Genomic DNA, 21,585 nt, shown 5'->3' with positions numbered 1-21,585 from the left:
TAACTGAAATATTTACGAGATCTAATAATTAGATTAACAAATGAAATGCTTAAAGCACGAGAACAAAAGTAATTGACACATTTGACGCACGGTTTTTTTTTGGAGGCTGTCACTTTACCGTCCACGAATTAAAAGGTTGTCAATATTACTCACGCCAATATCTTGAGGATACATTTGGTCCAAAGACTCCAAAGTCTAGATGCCTTTTTATCTGTTGTAGAATTTGAGGGAACATATTATGATCCCTAGAGATATTAATTCCATATTTTCAAAACAATATTGCAAAAATATCTCAATTCGGTTGAGTTATAGAAAAAAAAAAAACACCTGGCTCGTACGTAAAGAATTATGACCCACAAGAAAAAAATTGAACTACATAATAGTCTACCAACAAATATATAAGTCTGTCATGCATGTTCATTCGATTTTCGTATAAATGATTTGTTTGCATACCACTCTAATTGGTTAATTTACAAATTTATTGGGAAATGTTAGTTTATATGGGTCCATACTCATTAAAAATGTAGATCATGAACTTAATCTGATAAAATCATTACAATCTGATGTGATCTACCGACCTTTCACTTTCTTTTTTTATTTTCTTCATACTGTAGTCCACTTTTATTGACTGCTCATCAAACCGCCAACATATAATTATATATACTGTACTATAATATTATGGCCGCACACTCCTCGTTCCATTGGTCACTTCGAAAATTTGCACATAACTAAATTATAGTAGTATTATACTAGAGGACCAGACTGACTTTAATTTACCTATACAATGAATTGGTCGTCGAGGAAAAATGGTTCTCACAGTTGATATATAATCTGATGCTTTTACAGTCTTGTTGATTTCTTACTATGTAAACGTAACGATGCATAAAACTAACTACAAATGTTGGGGACNACAAATGTTGGGGAGTTTGTATTTTCCCCAACTGCAGCAACTAGCAGTGTTTAAGACATCGATTGAAAGGTTAAATATTTGTTTTTTCTCGGTGATAAAGATAAATGAATTAAATGAGAAAAGAAAGTTTCCCGAAAAAGAAAGTAATAGATTTGCTTTGGCTGAAAGAGTTAGCTTAGGATCTTGTCTTAGATTCTATCCTAACTGAACTTTGACAACGACCTGTATCTAGAAACAACCGTCAATGTGTCTTTCTTTTATTTACAAATTTTATAATCTAAAAGAAACATGACTTTTAATTTTATTTTCGAGACTGATATAGCATCATGATATATGACAAAACCAAGTTTTCCCCAAGCTCAGCAATTGTTTGTTTTGGGCTAACTCCGGTTCTGACTTTGTTTTGGTGATTGTTACTAGTTTCAATTTTTTTTTTTCGACTTTGCTTTCATGTTTTGCAGTTTTGTGTGTGATTGATTACCTTTTTTTTTTTTACATATTACGTGAGTGTGTAGTGTATCCATTGAGTATTAACTTCAGAATTACAAATAATGGGTAATTAAGTTCGCGCAATCTGAGGTTTATATTCTGTTGTACCTTATTAAAAAATAAAAATAGTCACCACTTGTAACCATTTTTGTGCTTATATTGTATATAAACTGTACATATAATTCGCTCATGCTTTTCTCCAATAGTCTCACATAAATATATTTGAACCCTGAAAGATATCATATCCACCAATGAATTATTACCAGCTGATATTGGTGACTCAATAATTATTAGAAAACAATAAGTCATAATTAGGGATACTCATAACCTAGGTATAATATTAATCATCGTTTTTTTTTTAACCTCGTAGGCATTGATTTCAAATTTGTCTTTATTTGATAATGTTCGGATATGTTTTTTTTGTTGGGTGGGAATGTTCGGATTTGTTTTCTGTTTATGAAAGTATCGCAATTATATCTGTAATCTTCGAAACCTAATGTTTATTTCTTTTAGAACACGTCGAGTCATTGGTACCAAATTCGAGTTTCCGTTACAAATGGAAGATTTATCCTTAAATATTAAAGTACTAACGAAGGTCATCTGTTAAGGTTGATAGAGAAATTAAAGAATTGCGTTCATAATGATTAACGAAGGTTTTAATAAATATACTTAGCCGCAATTAAGGATGAACGGACGGTGGATTAAGATCGACCACTAATTCTCCCAGTGACCCCTACGACCTCCTCTACTTGTCTCCCTATTCCACATCCTATTTGGTAACCATAAAGTCAAGATCTCCCATTAGCCTTCCATTTATATATAATTTGAATTATCATTTCATTATCTAAATACCACTATGTAGATACTTAGTACGTCAAAAGATGTTAAAATGTACAAAACAATTTTTAGCTTTGGTGTTTAGAGGGATCAGAAGTGAAGAGAAAGCATATCAATATCTTGTTTGGGGCGGTTTAGTGGACTGCTCATAAAAATCTTGGGATTTCATTTTAATTTGGCGACATTGCGTCTCTATCACAATATGTATCAAATAATAGTTCCATACTATTATAATAATAATTATTAACTTACTTTAATTATTTAGATTATTCTACTTTTAGAAATTTTAAACCTTTAATTCACATTATTATTTTATCGTTTGTTTTTGTATCATGCTGATGAGTAAAATCAACGACAACATAAAACCGAGTAAGACCTTACAAATCCGATACTCCTTTTTTTTTCTTTTTCTTATATATCCTTCTATCATTTATTTGTGTACCGTACAAATATATAGTTTTTGAATGTATATAAATTTGAGAGGAGCTTATAATCAAATGAACAACGTTATAATACAGTATATGGTTATTTATTACTTACCAGATAAAGTCTTAACCATCTGTTTAACTATAGATTATACACTTACATATTGTTAACTCTATTTAATGATTAAAAAACGAAATTACGGGGTTTTACTAGTATGTTGTAAGATGTACTCGTGTACGATTAGATTATGGTCTTTTTATAAAGCTTAATTAATAGTTAACATAAAGTTTCGACACGATAAAATTAACGTCAATCAAATATACAATATAATGCCTAGAGTGATATATATATGTACCTCAAAATTTGATTTAAAATCATATAATTTGGGACCCCAAAACAAATATTTTGAATCATTCAGTTGATTGATAAGTGGAATTTAACAGTTATCCAGAAACCAGAAAATGGATTAAACAAAAGGATGAGAACCAAAAAAAAAAAATGTAATGATGAGAGAAGCAAAAACTTCTAGAGGTTTGAATGGTAACAGAGAGGCCTGATGATGGCATGTCGACCCACACCCCCCAAGTTGTCTCTATGATCCTATTGCTTCCCTCATACTTATTCATCTTTTTTTTCATACATTAATTTAATTCATAGTTTTCTTTTTGTCTTTCTTTTAGGTTCCTTTACAGCTTAATTATTTAAAAATTATAACTTTTCAAAAAATTAATTAGCTTTTACTCATAATAAGATAATACTTTGATGGCTCTTCTTGGACAAGGGACAAAATTTTGATTTAATTTACTAAAATACTTTATAACTAGTTTAAGGTATTACTATATATATTTATGGAATGGACGTAAGAAGACAGTATTTTCTAACTATCTCAGTTATTATTATTTTTGCTTAATAAACATTATGTGCTTAGAGTTAACAGCACTATGCATCAGAAAAAGCTTCAAAAAATATATAAAATAGTTTATAATATATTTTTAAGATGTCACGAAAAATAGTGAAAGAAAAGAATTCACTTGTACTAATTTGTTTAGACATATTTAAAAATGGATCATGTCTAAAGTAGGATTGTAACACTTTGGGGACTTACAGACGACGATATTTGATTTGTACAATCAACTATGAAGTATGAACTATCAACATACGTTTTTGATTTAAGTCCGACCCGACCCGATCCGCATAAGCACGTTTCAGTCTTATTGGGCTTTATCAATAAGTTTTACAGATGGCCTTAGGCCCTTTATTAAACCAATACAAAAGAAGAAAACCCCTTAGTACTGAAACAATGAATCCAAACAATGAGGAAACAATACAAGAACAACTCAGTTTTTTTTTTTGTTTGTTTTAAAGAACTCCAATCAAATGGTGTTGGGAGGGAGTGAGAGTCAATAAAATTGCTTGAGACAATCCATGAGAACATCAGTGTGTTTAGGCTTGCCAGCAGAAACTCGAACATAACCTTTCAGCTCTTGACTGTTGTAATGACGAACCATCACACCCATTTTGGCCAAATCCTCTTTCAGCTTCTTGGCGTCCATTCCAGATGTAACCTCACAGAGAATGAAATTCGAATGGCTCGGATAAGGATTCAAGAAAGGGACTTCTTTTAACAGCTTGAAAAGTCTCTCTCTTTCCCGCACCAACGCATCTCTCACATCTTCTAAGTACTTCCCGTTTGAGAGTGCTGCTAATGCAGCTACTTCCCCTGCAACAGATACATTGTATGGTTGCTTTGCTCTCCACAGGTACTCGATTATGCTCAATGGAAACGCTCCATATCCAACTCGAAGCCCGGCTAAACCTGAAATATCATCATAAGGAACTCTTTACATGCAGACTATCATAAATATTGTTTAGATTTTATCATTCACTTGTGATATAAACCAAATTTTACCAGCTCGTTTGCTAAACGTGCGGAGAACAATTAGGTTTTCATACTCCTTCACCCATTTCATCCTTGATTCAAGTCCTGAGAATTCAATGTAAGCTTCATCAAGAACAACAAGTATTGGCATCTTTAGAATCTTCAGCAGATCGTCCTCGCTGATGACACTGTACAAAACGAAACATTGGATTAATCAAAGTATTTCCTTTATATTTAGAATAGACATTAGAGTGCTGTATTACCTCCCATCTGGATTGTTAGGAGAAGTTAGGAATATACATTTGGGCTTTTCTAGTTCTACAACTTCAGCGATGCGGTCTACATTCAAGCTGAAATCAGGGTTCCTTGGAACTGTGAAGCAAACAAAGACCAACATGTCTAAGACTTTTGCATATACAAAGAAAGAGATAAGGAAAATCAAAGAGAGTGAAACATGTAAAATCATAAATCTTTCACCTTTAATAACACCTGCTCCATTCACAGCAGCATCAAACACATACATTGAGAAAGTTGGAGGACAGTCAATAATCTTCTCCCCAGGATCCAACACACATCTGCAAAACATAGTTTAAAAAGGGGTTTTCGTGGGGAAGAAACTCAATCTACTGGAAAAAAATCAAATCATCAAGCCAAACCTCATGATCAAATCAATTAGTTCGTCAGCACCACAGCCTACAAGTATGTATTCAGACTCAAGACCAGAGTCTTGAGCGAGTGCATCACGAAGTCTACGACTTTGTGGATCAGGATATACATAAGGGAATTTCATATTGCCTAGTGCTTCAAAAACCTACACAGAGCTTCTGAAACCTGAAGTCAGAGGACAACTAACTAAAAGGATTAACCTTTTTTTCCAATCATCAACATATATATCAATGAGTGAAAAGAAAGATATAAACTTGCCTCTGGAGGAGGACCATATGGGTTCTCATTTGCATCTAGCTTAACAATATCCTCAGGCTTTCTTCCTAATTGAGCAGACAATACCTAATTACAAACAAACAGAAGATAAATCCAATCATCTAAACAAGTCAACCCTCAGGGCAATCCAATCCAATCCAATCATTACCTCAAAGGGCAAAATTGGTTGATAAGCAGACAATTGCTTCAAATGTGGACGGATAAAAGAGTCTCCTCCCATGGTAATGTTCTTGGGTTCGTCTACAGCTGCACTTGACGACTGAACACAATAAACCCTATTGACGCTATTCCTCAAAGCTCGTGACTTTCGAAGATTTGACTCTGAAGAATGAATAGAGAATGATGGAGCTCCCTGAACATTGATCACACCCATCAGTTTCTTTCTTGTCTGCGCATAATATCAAAGGTGGAATCAGTTCAATCTAGTCACATCCAATTACTAGGGATTAATAATCGATGTCAAGAGTCACAAGACATGTAAGTACCTGAAAGTGTAGCAAATGGCTTCAATGAGCGAAACCCTAAGAACAACGAGAAGGGGGCGTAGCGAAAGACTCAGACTTGTGAGAGAGTGAGATTAGTCCAAAGCTACAATTTTTCGACGACCCACTTGCGATTTCAGGACAAAGTTGGGATTTTTATAATCTGAGTCTAATTGGTTTGTTTTGCCTGAGTGACTGAAAGAAAAAAATCCCGTACCGATTTAGGGGTTTATCCGGAATCGAAACCGTAACCCGGTTCTGAAGATTTCGGGTCGATTGGGATTGGGATTGGGATTGGGATTGGGATTGGGATTGGGAGAGTTAGGTGGGTAAGTAAGAGAGTCGTGACAATATACTTCTTCACCTTATAGAAAAAGTTAACAAGTCTTCCAAGTAACTGTTTAAAGTCTACACTTTTTGAAGGTCATCTACCTAATCTCTCTTCCAATCTTTCCAATGATTCCGGAGATACCTATATTAGTTTTGAATCTAGTTCGGTTTAATTGGTTTATCTTACTAAAAATTGGTTTAATCGGTCATCAAACTTTTGATTCATTGCATTGGATAGAATCATTCTTGTAGTTAATTTGATAATTTAAAACATGTGTTCTTTGAAAATCTTTTAACTAGTTGTATAAGAATTATAGGCAGGGCTGGTTCATGGGATGAGCCAAGTGAGTAAGTGTGTACAAGACTTTTTGACAATTTTGAAAACCCTTTTTGATTCATAATAAGTATTACTCCATTACATAAAGACTCATTTTAGTATGATAAAAAAGATCCCCAAAAGTTTTTAGTATGATAAAAGTCATTTTAGAGGGTACAAATCTTTCCTATCACACATTTTAAAAAGTGATATCAAATAATCACACAAGTGGAATGTTTCAAAAACAGAACTTTAAAAGTTTTTGGGCGGTAATATGATAAAATAACTTTTACCTTCGTTTCTTTGAATATATACAAGATTCCTAGCGTTACTATTTGCACACTAATATTTTGACTCTCTTTCATTTTTCACCTTATAAAAACATACATATTCAAATTAAACCCCACGCATCAGGCAAATAAATTATAAATCAAGACGAGAGTAACCCAAAAAAGACTACAGAGTCCAGAATGTGTTATTAAAAATTTAGGACCCTAAATTTTAGTAATTGTTGTAAACCACCCTCAAAACTACAAATAAAGCATTTTTCAGATAGTTACAAATTTTCTCCACAAAAGCCCCATAAATTACGAAGTCTACAATATAACCCCACCAATTAATCATCACGGTGGAGATCGATGATCACCGTGGATGAGTTTTCACCGACGATCTATGAGACGAACTCCTCAAAACAATAAGCTTCTTCAAAACCCTCATCAACACCAACACGTCCAGATTCTTCCTCTTCTTGTTCTTCTTCGGTGTACTCTTCGTTAACTTCATCCCCATCCCGCACCCCACGGCAACGGCGGAGCTCTCATCGGAAAAGAAAGAAGTTTTCTTCTCTCCTCCACCATCCCCACCGGATACAATCCTCAGGCTCTGGCTTCTCGGAGGCAAATCTTCATTGAGATCTTCCCATAACATATCCATTTTATCCTCTGCTCTGTTGTCCTCGCTCCAACGTCTTCTCATCTCAACGTAAGAGAAGCTCTTTGCCTGATCGTGGTTGTAATCACCTTCTTTTCCGATGAGTAGTCTCGGGAAACCAAAGTCGTAATCTTTCCGGCGGGAGGAGTTAACCGGCGAGTGTTTCCATAGAGGAGGTGAATCGAGACCGGAATGGTGAGAAGAAGCAAGAGATGGGAAGCTAAATTCTTCAGAAGACACACTGCTCAGAGCCATTTCTTCTAAAGATCAAGAAACTAAAAGATTATTTAAAAAGAAGAAAGAAGTGAGGACCAAAGAGAGAAACACACACACAGTTTGTGTTTTTCTTTGGTGATGTTGGATTCGTTTACTCTGTTTTTTTTTTCTTTCTCTCTTTGTTCTGCTTCAACTGCTACAACAAGTTCTCTTTTTAATTTTTTTTTTTTTTTTTTGTCTTGAGGAATTTAGAAGTTGCAGAAGAAGATTTTGGTTTTATTCGAAAGAAATCTTTAATTATGGTTACAAATTAAAATATTTGTCTCTTTTGGGGTTCTTATTTTTACGATATTTATAGGTGGTTTTATTTTTTAATAAGTCAACTTTACTTTTCTTGTTTAGGTGTTTTATAGTTTTTTTTATAGGTCAAAGGTGATTTATAGTTTTATTTGTAAATTGTAATGCAAATCAGATTAGCTTTGATCAGTTTTTTAACAGAGAACAACAGCAGTTATTATTATCTGAAAGTTGAAACTTTCAAGTTAGAGATTTTGTGCAATTATATACTTTTAAACAAAATTGGATTTGGATTAGCTATAAGATAAGAGAAATGTATAAAAAAGAGTTGATGAGAGTGACAGAACGCAGTTTCAATTTTGACATCTCATCTACCGGTGGGGTGATTGATTGATTTGAGGAAAGATGAACATAGAAGGTTGTCACCATCTGTTATCATCAATGTTATAACTCCACCTCATCAGATAACATAACACTAATTCTTCTACGATTTGACTAATTAAACCAACCAACGAAGAAAAAATAGACAGTCAAACAAACCAACAAACAAAAGAACATTGCAAATCTTGAATTGAAAAACCTTTTAGTCATTATATGTTTGTAAGAACAATTTTAAGCAAAACCCATTTCTGTTTCTAAAAAAATTTTAACGTCACAACAGGGTTTACGCGTGGATGTGTGCTAATGGCGTGTGCTTAATAAACTCACAGCATATTTACCAACATTTGGAGAAGATGATAATGATCTCGTCTTCGTTGCTCCTCTTTCCTTCCTCGATCTTCTTGAACCATTTGTATTTGTTAGACAGAACCATGGTCCATGCTCATCGTAGGTCGAGATAAGGAAAAAAAAGAAAATAAAAGGTTGATGCTCTGGTTTGCAGTTATCGCAGTGGACCAGAAAGCATAGTGAAAAGCTTTTTAAGGTGCCCGGAGAGATTCTTGACGTCTAAGTGGAATGCCTTCTTCTTCATCAGTATGCTTGCTTATACGCAACGGTAGTATTACCGATGAACCTGCAGTAACATAGTGAATAAAAGTCAGTTGCAAACTCTCAGAATCTTCAGAGCCAGAGGGATACAAACACTTGGTGTTAGGAATGTATGATTACAACAGATATCAATCCTTTTGTCAATCACAAATGACTATGTTTACCAAATTCTAGCTAGGAGTGTGTACATACATCTCTAAGAGCACAGATGCATAAGAAGTGCCATAAATGAAATAAAGGAACTCACCCTCGACCATGTCCTTCGTTCTGTGGAGAAGAAAGGTGCCTGAAAGTATTGTAACAAATCCACACATTTCTGTGACAATTTGAGTACCATTTTGTCGATCCCAGTCCTGTTCACAAAACCAGGTGATTTGAATCATGTACTGAAGCAAACACACTTATACAATCATGTATACATTTTGTGGGAGAAGAAGCTACCTTAAACATGATGACACTGGCCAAAATAGTTAGAGATGTGAACATAACGTAGTATATAGGAGATACTATAGCTGTATTGAATGTATCAAGAGCCTGCAAGTGAAAAGCAATACAAATAGTAAGTCTTTTAGTAACAAAGGTAGACAACTAAGTACCCACGTTGAATTCTACAAATCGTAAATAGTTACCTTGTTTAAGTAGTTCAGTTGGGTAATCACACAGGTAAGTACGACCAAGGTGAATATCCATGTTTGAGGATAAAATAATTGATTTGTTCCTGAAAATGTCAGCTTTAGTGCTATTCCAAGTGCTTTAACGCTCATTACCTGTTCACATGTTTGACAATATCATTTTGGAAAAGTGAATCAAGATTCCTTTTTAGGGATACATTTAGGGATACATTAGGATCACAAACTGAAAAAAGAAGAAAGAAAAATACCGATAATGATCCCACAAGCGAACAGATACCGATGTAAACCATTACGTTTGTTTGCCCATATTGGGGCACAAAACGGAAAATGAGAAATACAGCAGCCCCAATTACCAGACTCGCATAGAACATGAATGCTGCAATAAACTAGACGAAGTTAGAAAATTGAATGGAAGGAGAAAAAGAATCGTGAGATGGTTCAAAATTACCATCTCCCCATAAAGTCAAGTAACAAAGTTTTATGAAGCAACGCACCTGGTTCTGTTGCAAGATTCCAAACTTCAAGCACAGAATCAATTTCACGTTCTTGAGGAGCATGTAGGACAATTGTCGTGGAACCAACAACACATAAAGCACAGCCAAGAATTCCAAAGATGTGTAGTTTCTCTCGTAGTATAATATGAGCTAAGACAGCACTGAGATCCAAATAACAAAAGTGTATGAGAAAGAAAGAAAAAAATCACAGATTTACTCAGCACATAGAAAACCTGATAGAAGAGTCACTCTCTTGCCTGATAATGATACTGACAGCACCTAGAGGAGTAACAAGAATAGCTGGCGCAAATGCATAAGCAGCAAAATTGGCAATTTCACCAAGTAACACTGAAAGTAGCAGAAACCAATGAGAGGTAAATAAACCAACAATATAGTAACCACTAAGAAGAAGATTGAAAAATCCAACACAAAGGAAGCAAATAAGACTCACTCGTTGTCATGCCGATCCACCAAAGAGGCTCGTAAAGATAAGAATACCCACCAACACCTACAAGCATCAGATTTTTATCATATACTCCTGTATGAGAAAGCAAACCTAAAGGAACAACATTTACACGCCACAATGTAATCACTACAAGTACAAGGTAATACAAGTCTTGAGACAAATGTGGCTATTAAGTTCCCTTAAAAGTTCAACAGAAACACAAATCTCCAATATGTTATACAACCTCAGAATAACTTAGCTAAAACTGAATCCTGATAAGGTCAATCACAATTAGAGATCCCAATTCCACATTAGCTGCTATGTGAGTTGAACACACTCTAAATCCACAATTACAGCACCAAAATTGAAAACCCTCGAAACCACATTAGATTTATAATGTACCTGCCCTAGTGCCAGTGGAGGCAGCTTTCTTAAGACCTTTCTTCTTAACAATGAAACTAGCTCCAATGAATAAACTAGAAGACAAGGCCAAAACCAAACCCTTGATGTTATCAGAGGACATCCCTTTATAAGAATCTCGCCAGCTTCCACCACCTGATTCCCCCATTCCAAAAAAGAAACCTTTTTTATAATCAACCCAGATGAGAAAACCCCTAAATCCTGACAGATCGGGACTTCAGATGTTGGCAGATCGAATCAGCAGAGAGAAATCGCCTCTTCTCTTCTCTTCTCCCCTAATTACTAATTCCTACTTCTTTCTTCCCACCCCTACGACGAAATCAGAGTAGGGTTTGCGTACAGGAAAGAAACGAGATTTGAAATCGGCGATTGAGGGAAGGAGAAGATCTCGTTAAAGAAGGGTGAAAAAGAAGATTTGAGGACCAAAAAAGAAACGGTGAGAGAGTTTATGACTGACCCCTACGGTCACTTTCCGGCGCCACCACCATGCTCCTTCTTTTTTCACTTAATATAATTATTTAATTTATTTATATTATATATATATATATTAATTCTTTAAAGATAAATCTAAATAATAATATTATAATAGCTTATATTTAAAAGATATATCTAAATTATAAAATAAATATTAGTTTTGCTTATATTTTTTTTCATCTGATAATATTATAAAACTTGAAAAATACATCTGAATTACAATTTATGCCGGCGAAAAACAAAGATATCCCCAAAGTTTACTATTCAAACAAAGGAAACTAATTTCGCGAACAACAAGAAATTATCGAAAACCAAACTTGCAGAAAAGGAAATTCTCTGGAAGCTAAGCCTTATCGAAAGGAGACAAAGAAAGTTAGAAATGTAAAACAGATAATATCAAGACCAAAATCGAAAGAGGACGACTCCTAAACCTAAATGCAAAAGTAACTAAGTAAACCTTAAAAAATGATAGAACCAAAAGAATAGTGAAGCCTCTTCTTCTAAAATACTTGCAAATGCGATTTATCATGAATGTCCACTGCCAACTCGTAGATAACATCTACCTCCTCCTATCATAATAAGAATTAATCTTTAAAAAAACAAGAATAACATAACCCAACAAATAAAGAGTACTTATAGAGCCTCAAACACATTTCCAGATTTCTAGATGCGACAACGATGATTGATACATTGTATAAAAAAATACAATAATCATAATTTCCTCGCATTTATTAGATAGATATATATTATATGGGTATGCATAATTGTTGATGTATGTATTTGTAAGTTGTAATATCCAACGAACCAATGAACAGACTATACTTTTAAGTCTATTGCAAGAAGAATTTGGTAAGTGCGCGGTGCGCCCCATTGTTGATTAATATTAACACTTCCAAGGTGAGTTACAAAAGAGCTGGGCTTAAGAGTATTCATTAATCTGTAGAAAGAGAGGTGAACAAAACAAAATAAAAAACCCTTAGCCCGACTCAAATGTATAGGACAAGAGTGCAATATATATAGTCCATAGAATAAGGTTCCTGTTTTCAAATAGGTCAGAATGTAGATTAGTTGTTTACAAAAATACAGTATTTAAAAGGTTTACCATTACAGATTTTTAATATATGGGAAAATATGAAAAAAACATAACTGATGTAATATTTGCAAGAAAAAAATATGAATTTTTTCTTTTTTTTTATAGAAATTTCAAGTTATGTTATAGGTGATAAAAACTACGTGAACTATCCTGAGTTTTCAATTTTCCACTTATCATGGGACGATTTTTAATGACGTTAACGCAATCGTAAATACCTTTCTAACTACAATCTTATGAAAAAGTATTATTTTTATCATTGCTATAATCATAGCAAGACCTTTCTCTTTAGATATCTTAACCTTATATTCAAATCTTTGCTTTCTCAGTTTCAAGTTTTTGTTATGATTAGAAATTTCGAAAAAAAAAGGGGTTAACAGTGTTTCCAATAATGTTAACGTCGTTGACAATCGTAACAACGATAGGTGTAGGAAATTGGAAAATCGAGATAGTTCATGTATTTTTCGTCAACAATAATATAGTGTGAGTATTTTTCTGACAACAAAAAAAAGTTCGTGTTTTTCTTTTCTAGCAAATATTAAAGAAGTTATGTTTTTTTTTTTATCAATTTTAACTTTTAATGTATATATACAATTTTGAAGTACATTTTGTGTTATACCCTTGAAATTTAATTTATTTAAAAACTTATTTACATAATTGATCCCCAAAAAATTGCACAAAAAAATAATAAGTAAAATACTATGGAAATCAGAATCGATTCTCTTCATAATATAAAAAAATCGAAAAAATAAATTACTTTTCCTAAAATATCTTTACTAAATTGATTTCTATTTCCTAAATCAATTTTGGTTTATACTTACACAATCTTTAAATTTAACAATGTATTTCTAAAATATCTCTAAAATACATTTTCTGTCTTCCTTTAAAATTAAAATATCTCATTTTTTCTTAAAAATTAAACAATCTAATATTCTACATAATAGATTTCAAATTGATTAAAATTATAATTTTTATAAATTTTCTATACTTAAAGCAAATAGAATTTCAAATAAAAATTATAATTTTTATATACTTAAAGCAAATTCCAAATGAAAATTATAATTTTTATATACTTAAAGCAAATAGAATAACAAATATCTCGATGTTATTATACAAAACTAAAAAAAAATATATAATTTTAAATTTTATCCAAAATAGTTTTTTGTTAGTTATAGAAAACCTGGAAAAAAAACATAATCTCCCGCTGTATAGCGGGTTAAAATCTAGATAAAAGAATTAAGTAAATACTGAAAAGTTTATTGTCATAATATTACACACTTTATCAATATTAAAATATTGGACATATCTAATTAAATCGATTAAATTATGATTATGTAAAACAACAAGTTATCATACGGTATATCGCGGTTAAATCCGAAAATTAAAATTAAAATACAATTATATAATTTTAAATCCTAATCGTAACAAAAAGTCTAACAAACAGATGCAACTTAATATTTTCAATTTTTAATTACTAAAAAAATTACCTTACGGTGTATTACGGGTTAAAATCTAGTATATTAGATTATTCAAAGACACGAGAATAGTTATAATGGTGTAATTAATAAGTTTCCTAAAAATAGTAATTAAAAGTTAAGGAATTTGACTAAATTTACTTAATGTTAAAAGTTTTCACCAGTATTTGCCTATTATATAATTTCTATGAGAAAAAATTATTGAACTTTTTTCAGGGTATATAAATTGCCATTAATTTATGATCAGACTTCTTTTTCTTGGGATTGGTTTCTCTAGAGTCTAGACTGATCTTGTCTTGACAGTTACACAAAATAATAATTTTTAAAGTCAAACACAGTATTTATTGATGGTCAAACAAAACAAAAACAGATTCTTTTTTAATAAGTTCAGTTACAAAATAAAATATTTTTTTAAAAAAAACAAAGGAAATATGAAAAATACACGACTCAAGGTTTATTACATTTTCACACTCTATCCATTCTTTCTTTTTAGGTTCTTCAGTTTTGCTAATGGACATTTTTTTGGCAAAATAAACAGTAAACTAATGGAATCCCATAGCCCCTGACTGCATAGGTGCATCCGGAGGTAGTGAAGGTATAACAGTTAACGCTAGTACTCCACTAAACACCGCCGCAACTGCCCCAACCACGAATGCCGGTAGGTTTCCACCACCAAATAAGGCGTCGAAAGGTCCACTTCCAAATGATATTATCATTTGTGGTAGCACAATCGCTATATTCAAAACTCCTAGTGAAAGTCCTGTAATAAAATAAAATAAATAACATTTTTTTGGTTAATTTAATATTTAAATATATATCTAAAGTTACAGTACAAGATAAAGCTGTTTTCGTTTCAAACATTTATGGTATATTGCATATGCATGAAACCCATGTATAACTAAGATAATCAACGGATTACATTAAAGATGTCAATTAATAAAATTAAATTAATAAATCACAACTTATTAAATGCAAAGGATAAACTTGTAGATATTATTCACAAAAGAAGAAAGAGATTTTGAAAGAATAAAGTTACAATGGAAATATTTACTTTTTGATTAGACATGCATAAAACTGGAAACAGAATATCCTCTCAATTTAATTTATTCAATTCAAACGTTTGAAGTCAATAAATGCTCTAAGATAACCATTTTTGGTCCAACATCATCAGAATCAGTCTAATTAGACATATATCTCAAATTTGACAAAAAGTTACCTTGGCCAGCACCGGAGCTGTTGGAAAATATGGACGCTAGTGCAAACGGGACACTAAATGTAATCTGTAATAATAAGACTGAAAGTTGTAAAAAAACTTTGAAATAAAAGACACAACCATAAAAATGACAAAAAAAACAAAAGTGCACTTACAGCTAATGGGATACCAAGAACGGTAAAGAGACTTAACGCTCCAGCTTTGATACCAGGGCTAGGTCCGGCGAAAGGACCGGCGATTTTCCGGTGATGCTCGGCCGCTTTTGTGACGAGAACCGTCATGGCTAAAGCAATAGCGAGGATGAAATTGACCAATCCCCAAAGCCGTTTAGCTCCTCCCAATTTCCGACCAATCTTTTCAACACCAAGTGAGACAAAACCAAGAAGTATTGAGTTAAACATCAATCCCAAAGCACCAGCGTGAACTCCTTGGTTGTAAAGAGACTTGGATTTTTCGTTTCCATCTGATTTACCACCGTACACTTCACGACCCATCCAATCGGTATCGTACAAAATAAAAGGGAACCAAGCGATCCAATTAAAAAACGTAACGATTAGTAGCATCCACATGGGACGTTCCATGACTTTGAGAGCTCCGACGATTTCTCCAAAGAAAAAAACACCTGACGTTTTCCCGTCGTCTACCGGTGGCTTAGTCCATTTCTTTTCTTTAACGTACGTTAGAGACGCGAAGGTGACGATGAGGAGGAGAGTGATGGACAAGAAGAAACAGCTCTTGAGATTCGCACAGTAGATATCGCAAGCTTTGGTCAGCGTGAACGGAAACATCTTGTGGATGTGAGGGTAAGATCCAGCAGCGTAACCCATAACGTTACCCACGGCCATAAAAAAAGAGAAACACGCGTTGGCGAGACGCGTTTTTTTAGCGTCTCCGGCGGCTAGATCGGCTAAGAAAGCACGGCATGGTCCTTGTAAAGTGTTGTTCGCCACGTCAAGGATCCAAAACCCGACAGTGAAGATGATAATGGCTCGGGTCTTTACCTTCTCCTCGATTTTGTCTCCAAATCTATGTCCAAGATCCGCCGAGAACCCGATGAGGAACACGGAGATGGCTACGAGTACGGCTCCGACGGCGATGAACGGACGACGACGACCAAATCTTGACTCGCATCGGTCACTGTGGTAACCGACGATTGGTTGTACAAGAATGCCGGAGATTGGACCACAGAGCCACATGTAAGCTGACCATTTGTGAGGGATCCCGAGGAGTTGCACGTAAGGAGTTAGAAGAGAGAGCTGTAAGGCCCACCCGAACTGCACACCGGCGGCGATGGATGCGACGGAGATGATTTTACGCAGCGGAGATGGTTGGTTGGGATCTTCCAGGGACAACTGTATCTCTAACCCCGCCGCTCTGTTGGCGGCTCTCACTGCTTCGTACTCTCCTCCCATTATGAGACAAAAACAAGTACAGACAAAAAAACGCAAATTTTAGAGCAAAGAAGAAATATTTATATTCCTTTTTTTTTGTGTCTTTGTATCTTTTTATAAGAGTGAGAGTTTTAGTTTTGTGATGTATAATATGAGAGATTAGAGTTGTATTTATAGGCGAAAGTCTTGTAAGAAAAGTATCGTTTTGCGGAGATTAAGACACGTGGCAGTTAACTTCTGTGTTTTGTGTATCTGCTGTGTTATTGTTATGTTGACTACTAGTTTGTTTATAAGACTAATAAGGGTATTATATTATATAAAAAAATACATATTAAGTAAAAGTTATTCAACTTTATAAAAAGGGGATATATTTCTTTTCTCTAATTGATTTTTTTCTTTGTTTACCAAAGCAGTCAGTGTTACTAAGTCACACACAAGTTTTATACACTCTTCTCTTTTACTATTTGGTTTTCACACAGTAATAGTTGTATTTGATGAGTTTTGTGGTGGTGAAGGTAAAACAGTTAAAGCTAATATTCTACTAATCATTGTTGTAACTGTTAAAGAGGGTAAACACCGCCGGTAAGTTTTCACGGCCGAAGAGGTTCAACTTAAGTGATACAATCGTTTATGGTATCGCCAAATTTTGGATAATACGTTTCAATCATTTGTGGTACATTGACTAAAGGGAATGAAAACAACCTGTGGATAAGTAAAAGATATATGAACGGATTACAAAAAGATATCGATTTATATGATTTAAGTTAATGAATCACGCCATAGTAAATTCTATGGCTGAACTTGTGGATATTATCCACATGAAGATTTTGAAAATAAACTCTCCAATGAAATCTTCTTCCTTTTTTTGTTCTTCTTGGCAACAAAGGCAAATCTACATATAATTAACTGTTTAAATCTTTGGTTTTATGATGGAAGATTAGACATTTTATTTGTATGGGGAAGAAAAAGAAAACAAAATGGATATTAATCTCTTAAAGATTATTATTTTTTGGATAAAAAATACAGTTAGAAAGTAAAAGTTTTGACTCTCCAAAGACGAATTTGGTAAGCGAATCAGAGAGCTTATATAATCCGTTACTTACAAAGTAAACAAGAAATTTGACCACTCTACCAAAACAAAACAAAACTCCATATTTGACTTGGTGCCGGCTTAAACATATTACATGGCCGTGGGCAAAAAAAAAAAATGCCCCTTAATCTATTAAAAAACTTATTAATTTTTTTTGGATTTTTTTGGTTTATATATATATTTGTTTTGTGCCCTTTCTAGCTTACAAATATTTTTTTTGTCCCTTTAATTTACAAATTTTCATTTTTAATGCTCTTTTAACTTACAATTTTTTTTTTAGTGCCATGTATATGTCCCTTTAATCTATGTACCCGGAGCGGTCGCACTGCCCACCCTCCTAGTTAAGCCGGCACTGATTTGACTATAAATAAAAAAATAAACAAGAACAAAACAAAACAAGATATTTGACCATAAATAAAAAATAAACAAGAAGACAAGATTTATTTTTTCTTCTGGACAATATTTGCTTTTTAAACGAGTGATTAATTACGTTTCCAAAGTAATTATCAAAGGTCTGGGCTCTTTATCCCTTAATCTTTAAGAAGAGTTTTTGATCCATGTCCAACTTGAAATGTCTTCAAACTTGTCCAACGGTTGAAAATTGATTTTGCTTTTTATGTATCCAAAAAAAAGTTTCTGGCCCAAAGGCCTTCGTAATTATGTTGCGCCAGTCTTGTTTTTGAGCGTTTGCACAATACTGTCATTTGTTGTTTTGATGTGTCTTGATATTTAAGGGCAAGCTCAATGGTGGGTTTTAATTTTGAGACTCTTATCTACTGTTTGAATTTTTTATGAATATATTGTGTACTGTTTTATAAATAATAAATTTTGATCTCCTAATTAAAATTATATCCTCCATTGGTAGGATATAATTTTGAGTCTCTTATTTTTTAAAGAGAAATTATTGCATTTCAGAATTTATCTGTGTGAGACATTGCTGTTTTGTTTCCTAATAGACTACAAATAAAAAGATTAAAGCGAAACTTAATTAAAACAAACAAACCATAACTATCAAAGACTAGACAATGTGCGTCTCCGTTCCAATCATGGCCGAAGTCTTCTCCGTCTCAGCAACTCGTGACTCAAGCTTCAGCTCTATCTCGTTTACTCCAAGCTTTCTCTTTTTCAATCTTTCATCAAGTTCTTCTTCCTTCTTAACTTCTCTGCACAACTTCTCATTGCGTCTCATTACGTTGCTCACCATCGATCATACTCTTCTTCCCTGCAGTATTTCCAATCATGTTAACCTCAAAATCATAAAGAATCTCCCTTTTCTTCAGTGATTTGCTTGCAGTTTCATCATCCTCTTCACTCCTTTTCTCTACTTTAATCGAACCAAGCTTTTGACAAGCTGAAGATAAACCTTTGTCTAAACCCAATAAGAAAAAGCAGGCTTCTTCAGATCAGAAGCAGCGCCCAAGAAATACTTCGCTACTGAAACCAAAGCTACACCTCCAATTCTCGGCCTTTGACTACTTCTTGTACGCACGTAGCCTGCTCTCACCGCATCTCCAGTGAAGAAAAGCAAGAAGCTTTGAGCAGTCCCTATAGAACAAAGAACAAACATAAGTTTCTGCAGTTAAGATACAAAACAAAACAGATGATGATATTTCGAAGTCTTATCTCTTCTTACATAATCTCAGATTCTGTGTAGCCGGTGTTGAACTGCAATGTATCAGTCCAAGCTGGGGACATGTTCAGTGAGCATCTTGCTGTGTAAACAGCTGAAGCAACAAGCATGGAGAGACATAACATCAAGGTGTCGTAATGCATCATACTTTTGGTTGTAAGAACATACTGATGTAGTTTCTTGTGACGTTTTAACTTTAAAACCGATTAATATTGGAAACTAAATCCAGATGCTTTGTGATAACAATACCTGAATTCCTCCAATAGATTTGTTCATGGCCTAAGTTTACTCACTGTGTTCTTGAAATTCTTAGGTTCGCAGGAAAGCAAAGGCTTCAGTCTAAGGCATTGACGTGGGTTGATATCTTACCTTGACAAACTTAACGCCATTTTGACGGTATAGTTCTTCATATTTCTGAGCAAGTGATGGAGTGAACAGTCTTTGCAAAAGCTGATCTTCAGGGAATACAATCTATTGTTCCAACAGGGGAAGCCCAAAAGCAGCTCTAAATTAGTTCGTCTGTTTTGCAAATTATATGAACGTTTCAAGGAATTTTGTTTTACTCAGCGAATGACTAAAACTATGCTTCATTACTAGCACAATTTAAAGATTGAAGTCAAAAGGATAATAACCGTTGTATCTAGATTCCACGCAACATGAACAACAACGACTCATCGATAAGTACACCATTGGAAATCAATTCAAAATTTCAATTTTCCCAAACTAATTGACTCAAACGACATCAAGAACCCTCAATAAAGATGCTACTGCTATTTAATCGAATCAGCTCGGAACTTGCATGGAAAAACCTTAATTTAAAGTGTTTTTGCTATGAATCAAATCAAAAACTTCAATTTGGTAAAGGAATTTGAAATCTGAATTTACCTGTTTGATAAACAATCCTCCAAAGCTTATCTTTTACCTCTCAACCTCTCTACTCTTCTCCTTCAGCGTCACCGCCACCGGATCGAGATGATTCTCTTTCAATTTTTCCCTGCCTTCTCATTCCAAATTCCTTCGTCGTTTCGGGTATTCAATCGCGAGAGAAAGAGAGAGAGGAAAAGAAATCGATTTTTTTTTTTTTTCTCTTTGTATTATTTAGTTCCACCAACACCATTACGACACGTAGCGTCTTTTAGAACATAATCGGGTATACAAAACCCTTAAAACTCTTCTAAAAGCTTACCGATGGAGGAGCAGGTCTAATAACCTTGGCCAATTGACGAAGTCGTGCGACCAATGAGTCCGAATTGTGTAAGATGGATATGGAGATCTGTTCTCTTACTCACAATCATCTAAGCAGTGTATGAGCATTTCTTACGTTTTAGGCAAATACAGTATTGGATTTTTAAAGAAAAATTATGGAAACTCTTACATATAATTTTTTTTAATCACTATCACATAAAGCATGTTGCTGACGAAAAAAATACATTATATAACTTAATGATATTCTAAAATGATATAATCATATAATCATATACCTATAATGTATGATTATATGTATGATTTTCAAAAAACATGGGTTATAATTGCCTAGTGATAAATCATCAGGTTGTTAACGTGTCATTCTATGCTAAGTAAGAAACAGATAACTATATTATAACAAAATGTGTTTCTAAAATATAAATCATAATAGAAATTGATTAATAAGTGTTTTCAATTCTATAAATCGAATTGATTAATTTAAATACTAATCATATATTAATAAGTGTTTTATATTTTGTAAAACAAATTAACTAATTTAACTAATACTATTACTAAATTATTGTGTTTTTTTCACCATGGATAAAGTAAGTTGCCTAAGTCATTCTAGATTATAAAAAAATATTCAACTTTTTCCCTATGTATTAAATAATTGCCACAAATTAATATCAGTTTTTGTTTTCTGTCTGGAAGTATTTTCACTAGTTGGATACTTCTTTTACGCGCGAAAGCAAAACAGTAAAAAAAAAAAAAAACTGTAGTGACATACATCACTTATTGACGACCAAACAAAAGAAAAACAAATTCTATTTCAAATTCAAATCAGTAACAAAGTAAAAAAACTAAAGGAAGGGTGAAATACAGATTACCCAAGGTTTATTAGAGTTTTATCACTTTATCCCATTCTCTTTTCTTTTATTTTTTGGGTTTTGCACAATAATACTGTATTTGATCATGAGTTTCATAAAAAAAAAAAGCATAGTA

General features: G+C 33.5%; 5 protein-coding genes and 1 long non-coding RNA gene across 9 annotated transcripts in view; all 6 read right to left on the bottom strand.

Moving 5' to 3' along the window:
- Window positions 3,852–6,131, bottom strand: LOC104751035 (histidinol-phosphate aminotransferase 1, chloroplastic). 3 transcript variants are annotated; one of them, XM_010472906.2, is made up of 8 exons: window positions 5,969–6,131; window positions 5,632–5,871; window positions 5,466–5,549; window positions 5,198–5,352; window positions 5,019–5,116; window positions 4,805–4,913; window positions 4,572–4,729; window positions 3,852–4,478 (listed from the first exon to the last, which is right to left on the bottom strand). In XM_010472906.2, exons 2-8 carry the CDS (start codon window positions 5,854–5,856, stop codon window positions 4,063–4,065), a joined length of 1,245 nt encoding a protein of 414 aa, XP_010471208.1. In that variant the 5' UTR covers window positions 5,857–5,871; window positions 5,969–6,131; the 3' UTR covers window positions 3,852–4,062. The 3 variants fall into 3 exon arrangements, with proteins under 3 accessions (XP_010471208.1, XP_019093065.1, XP_019093066.1); XM_019237520.1 differs by having other exon boundaries at window positions 5,632–5,835; window positions 5,969–6,128; XM_019237521.1 differs by lacking the exons at window positions 5,632–5,871; window positions 5,969–6,131 and having other exon boundaries at window positions 5,198–5,365.
- LOC104751034 lies at window positions 7,048–8,113 on the bottom strand. The gene has a single exon (XM_010472905.2). The coding sequence runs from the start codon at window positions 7,794–7,796 to the stop codon at window positions 7,254–7,256; it is 543 nt and encodes a 180-aa protein (XP_010471207.1). The 5' UTR covers window positions 7,797–8,113; the 3' UTR covers window positions 7,048–7,253.
- LOC104751033 (probable magnesium transporter NIPA4) lies at window positions 8,608–11,522 on the bottom strand. The gene is made up of 9 exons (XM_010472904.2): window positions 11,018–11,522; window positions 10,622–10,678; window positions 10,428–10,518; window positions 10,171–10,331; window positions 9,925–10,052; window positions 9,674–9,811; window positions 9,486–9,578; window positions 9,292–9,397; window positions 8,608–9,069 (listed from the first exon to the last, which is right to left on the bottom strand). The coding sequence occupies exons 1-9, from the start codon at window positions 11,181–11,183 to the stop codon at window positions 8,975–8,977; spliced, it is 1,035 nt and encodes a 344-aa protein (XP_010471206.1). The 5' UTR covers window positions 11,184–11,522; the 3' UTR covers window positions 8,608–8,974.
- Window positions 14,419–16,805, bottom strand: LOC104751032 (sucrose transport protein SUC5-like). The gene is made up of 3 exons (XM_010472903.2): window positions 15,443–16,805; window positions 15,291–15,354; window positions 14,419–14,834 (listed from the first exon to the last, which is right to left on the bottom strand). The coding sequence occupies exons 1-3, from the start codon at window positions 16,697–16,699 to the stop codon at window positions 14,617–14,619; spliced, it is 1,539 nt and encodes a 512-aa protein (XP_010471205.1). The 5' UTR covers window positions 16,700–16,805; the 3' UTR covers window positions 14,419–14,616.
- On the bottom strand, window positions 18,661–20,082 carry LOC104751031. 2 transcript variants are annotated; one of them, XR_761744.2, is made up of 4 exons: window positions 20,031–20,082; window positions 19,768–19,869; window positions 19,402–19,492; window positions 18,661–19,313 (listed from the first exon to the last, which is right to left on the bottom strand). It is a non-coding gene; the product is annotated as an uncharacterized LOC104751031 (long non-coding RNA). The 2 variants fall into 2 exon arrangements; XR_761743.2 differs by having other exon boundaries at window positions 18,662–19,313; window positions 19,648–19,869.
- Window positions 21,392–21,585, bottom strand: part of LOC104751030 (sucrose transport protein SUC1) — a gene marked incomplete in the record, with an annotated part of 3,598 nt that continues 3,404 nt past the window's right edge. Inside the window, 1 exon segment of the mRNA XM_010472902.1 lies at window positions 21,392–21,585.

This window comes from Camelina sativa, chromosome 16 (assembly GCF_000633955.1).
Source record: "Camelina sativa cultivar DH55 chromosome 16, Cs, whole genome shotgun sequence".
Taxonomy (NCBI): domain Eukaryota; kingdom Viridiplantae; phylum Streptophyta; class Magnoliopsida; order Brassicales; family Brassicaceae; genus Camelina; species Camelina sativa.
This window is presented reverse-complemented; position numbering and strand designations above follow the sequence as displayed.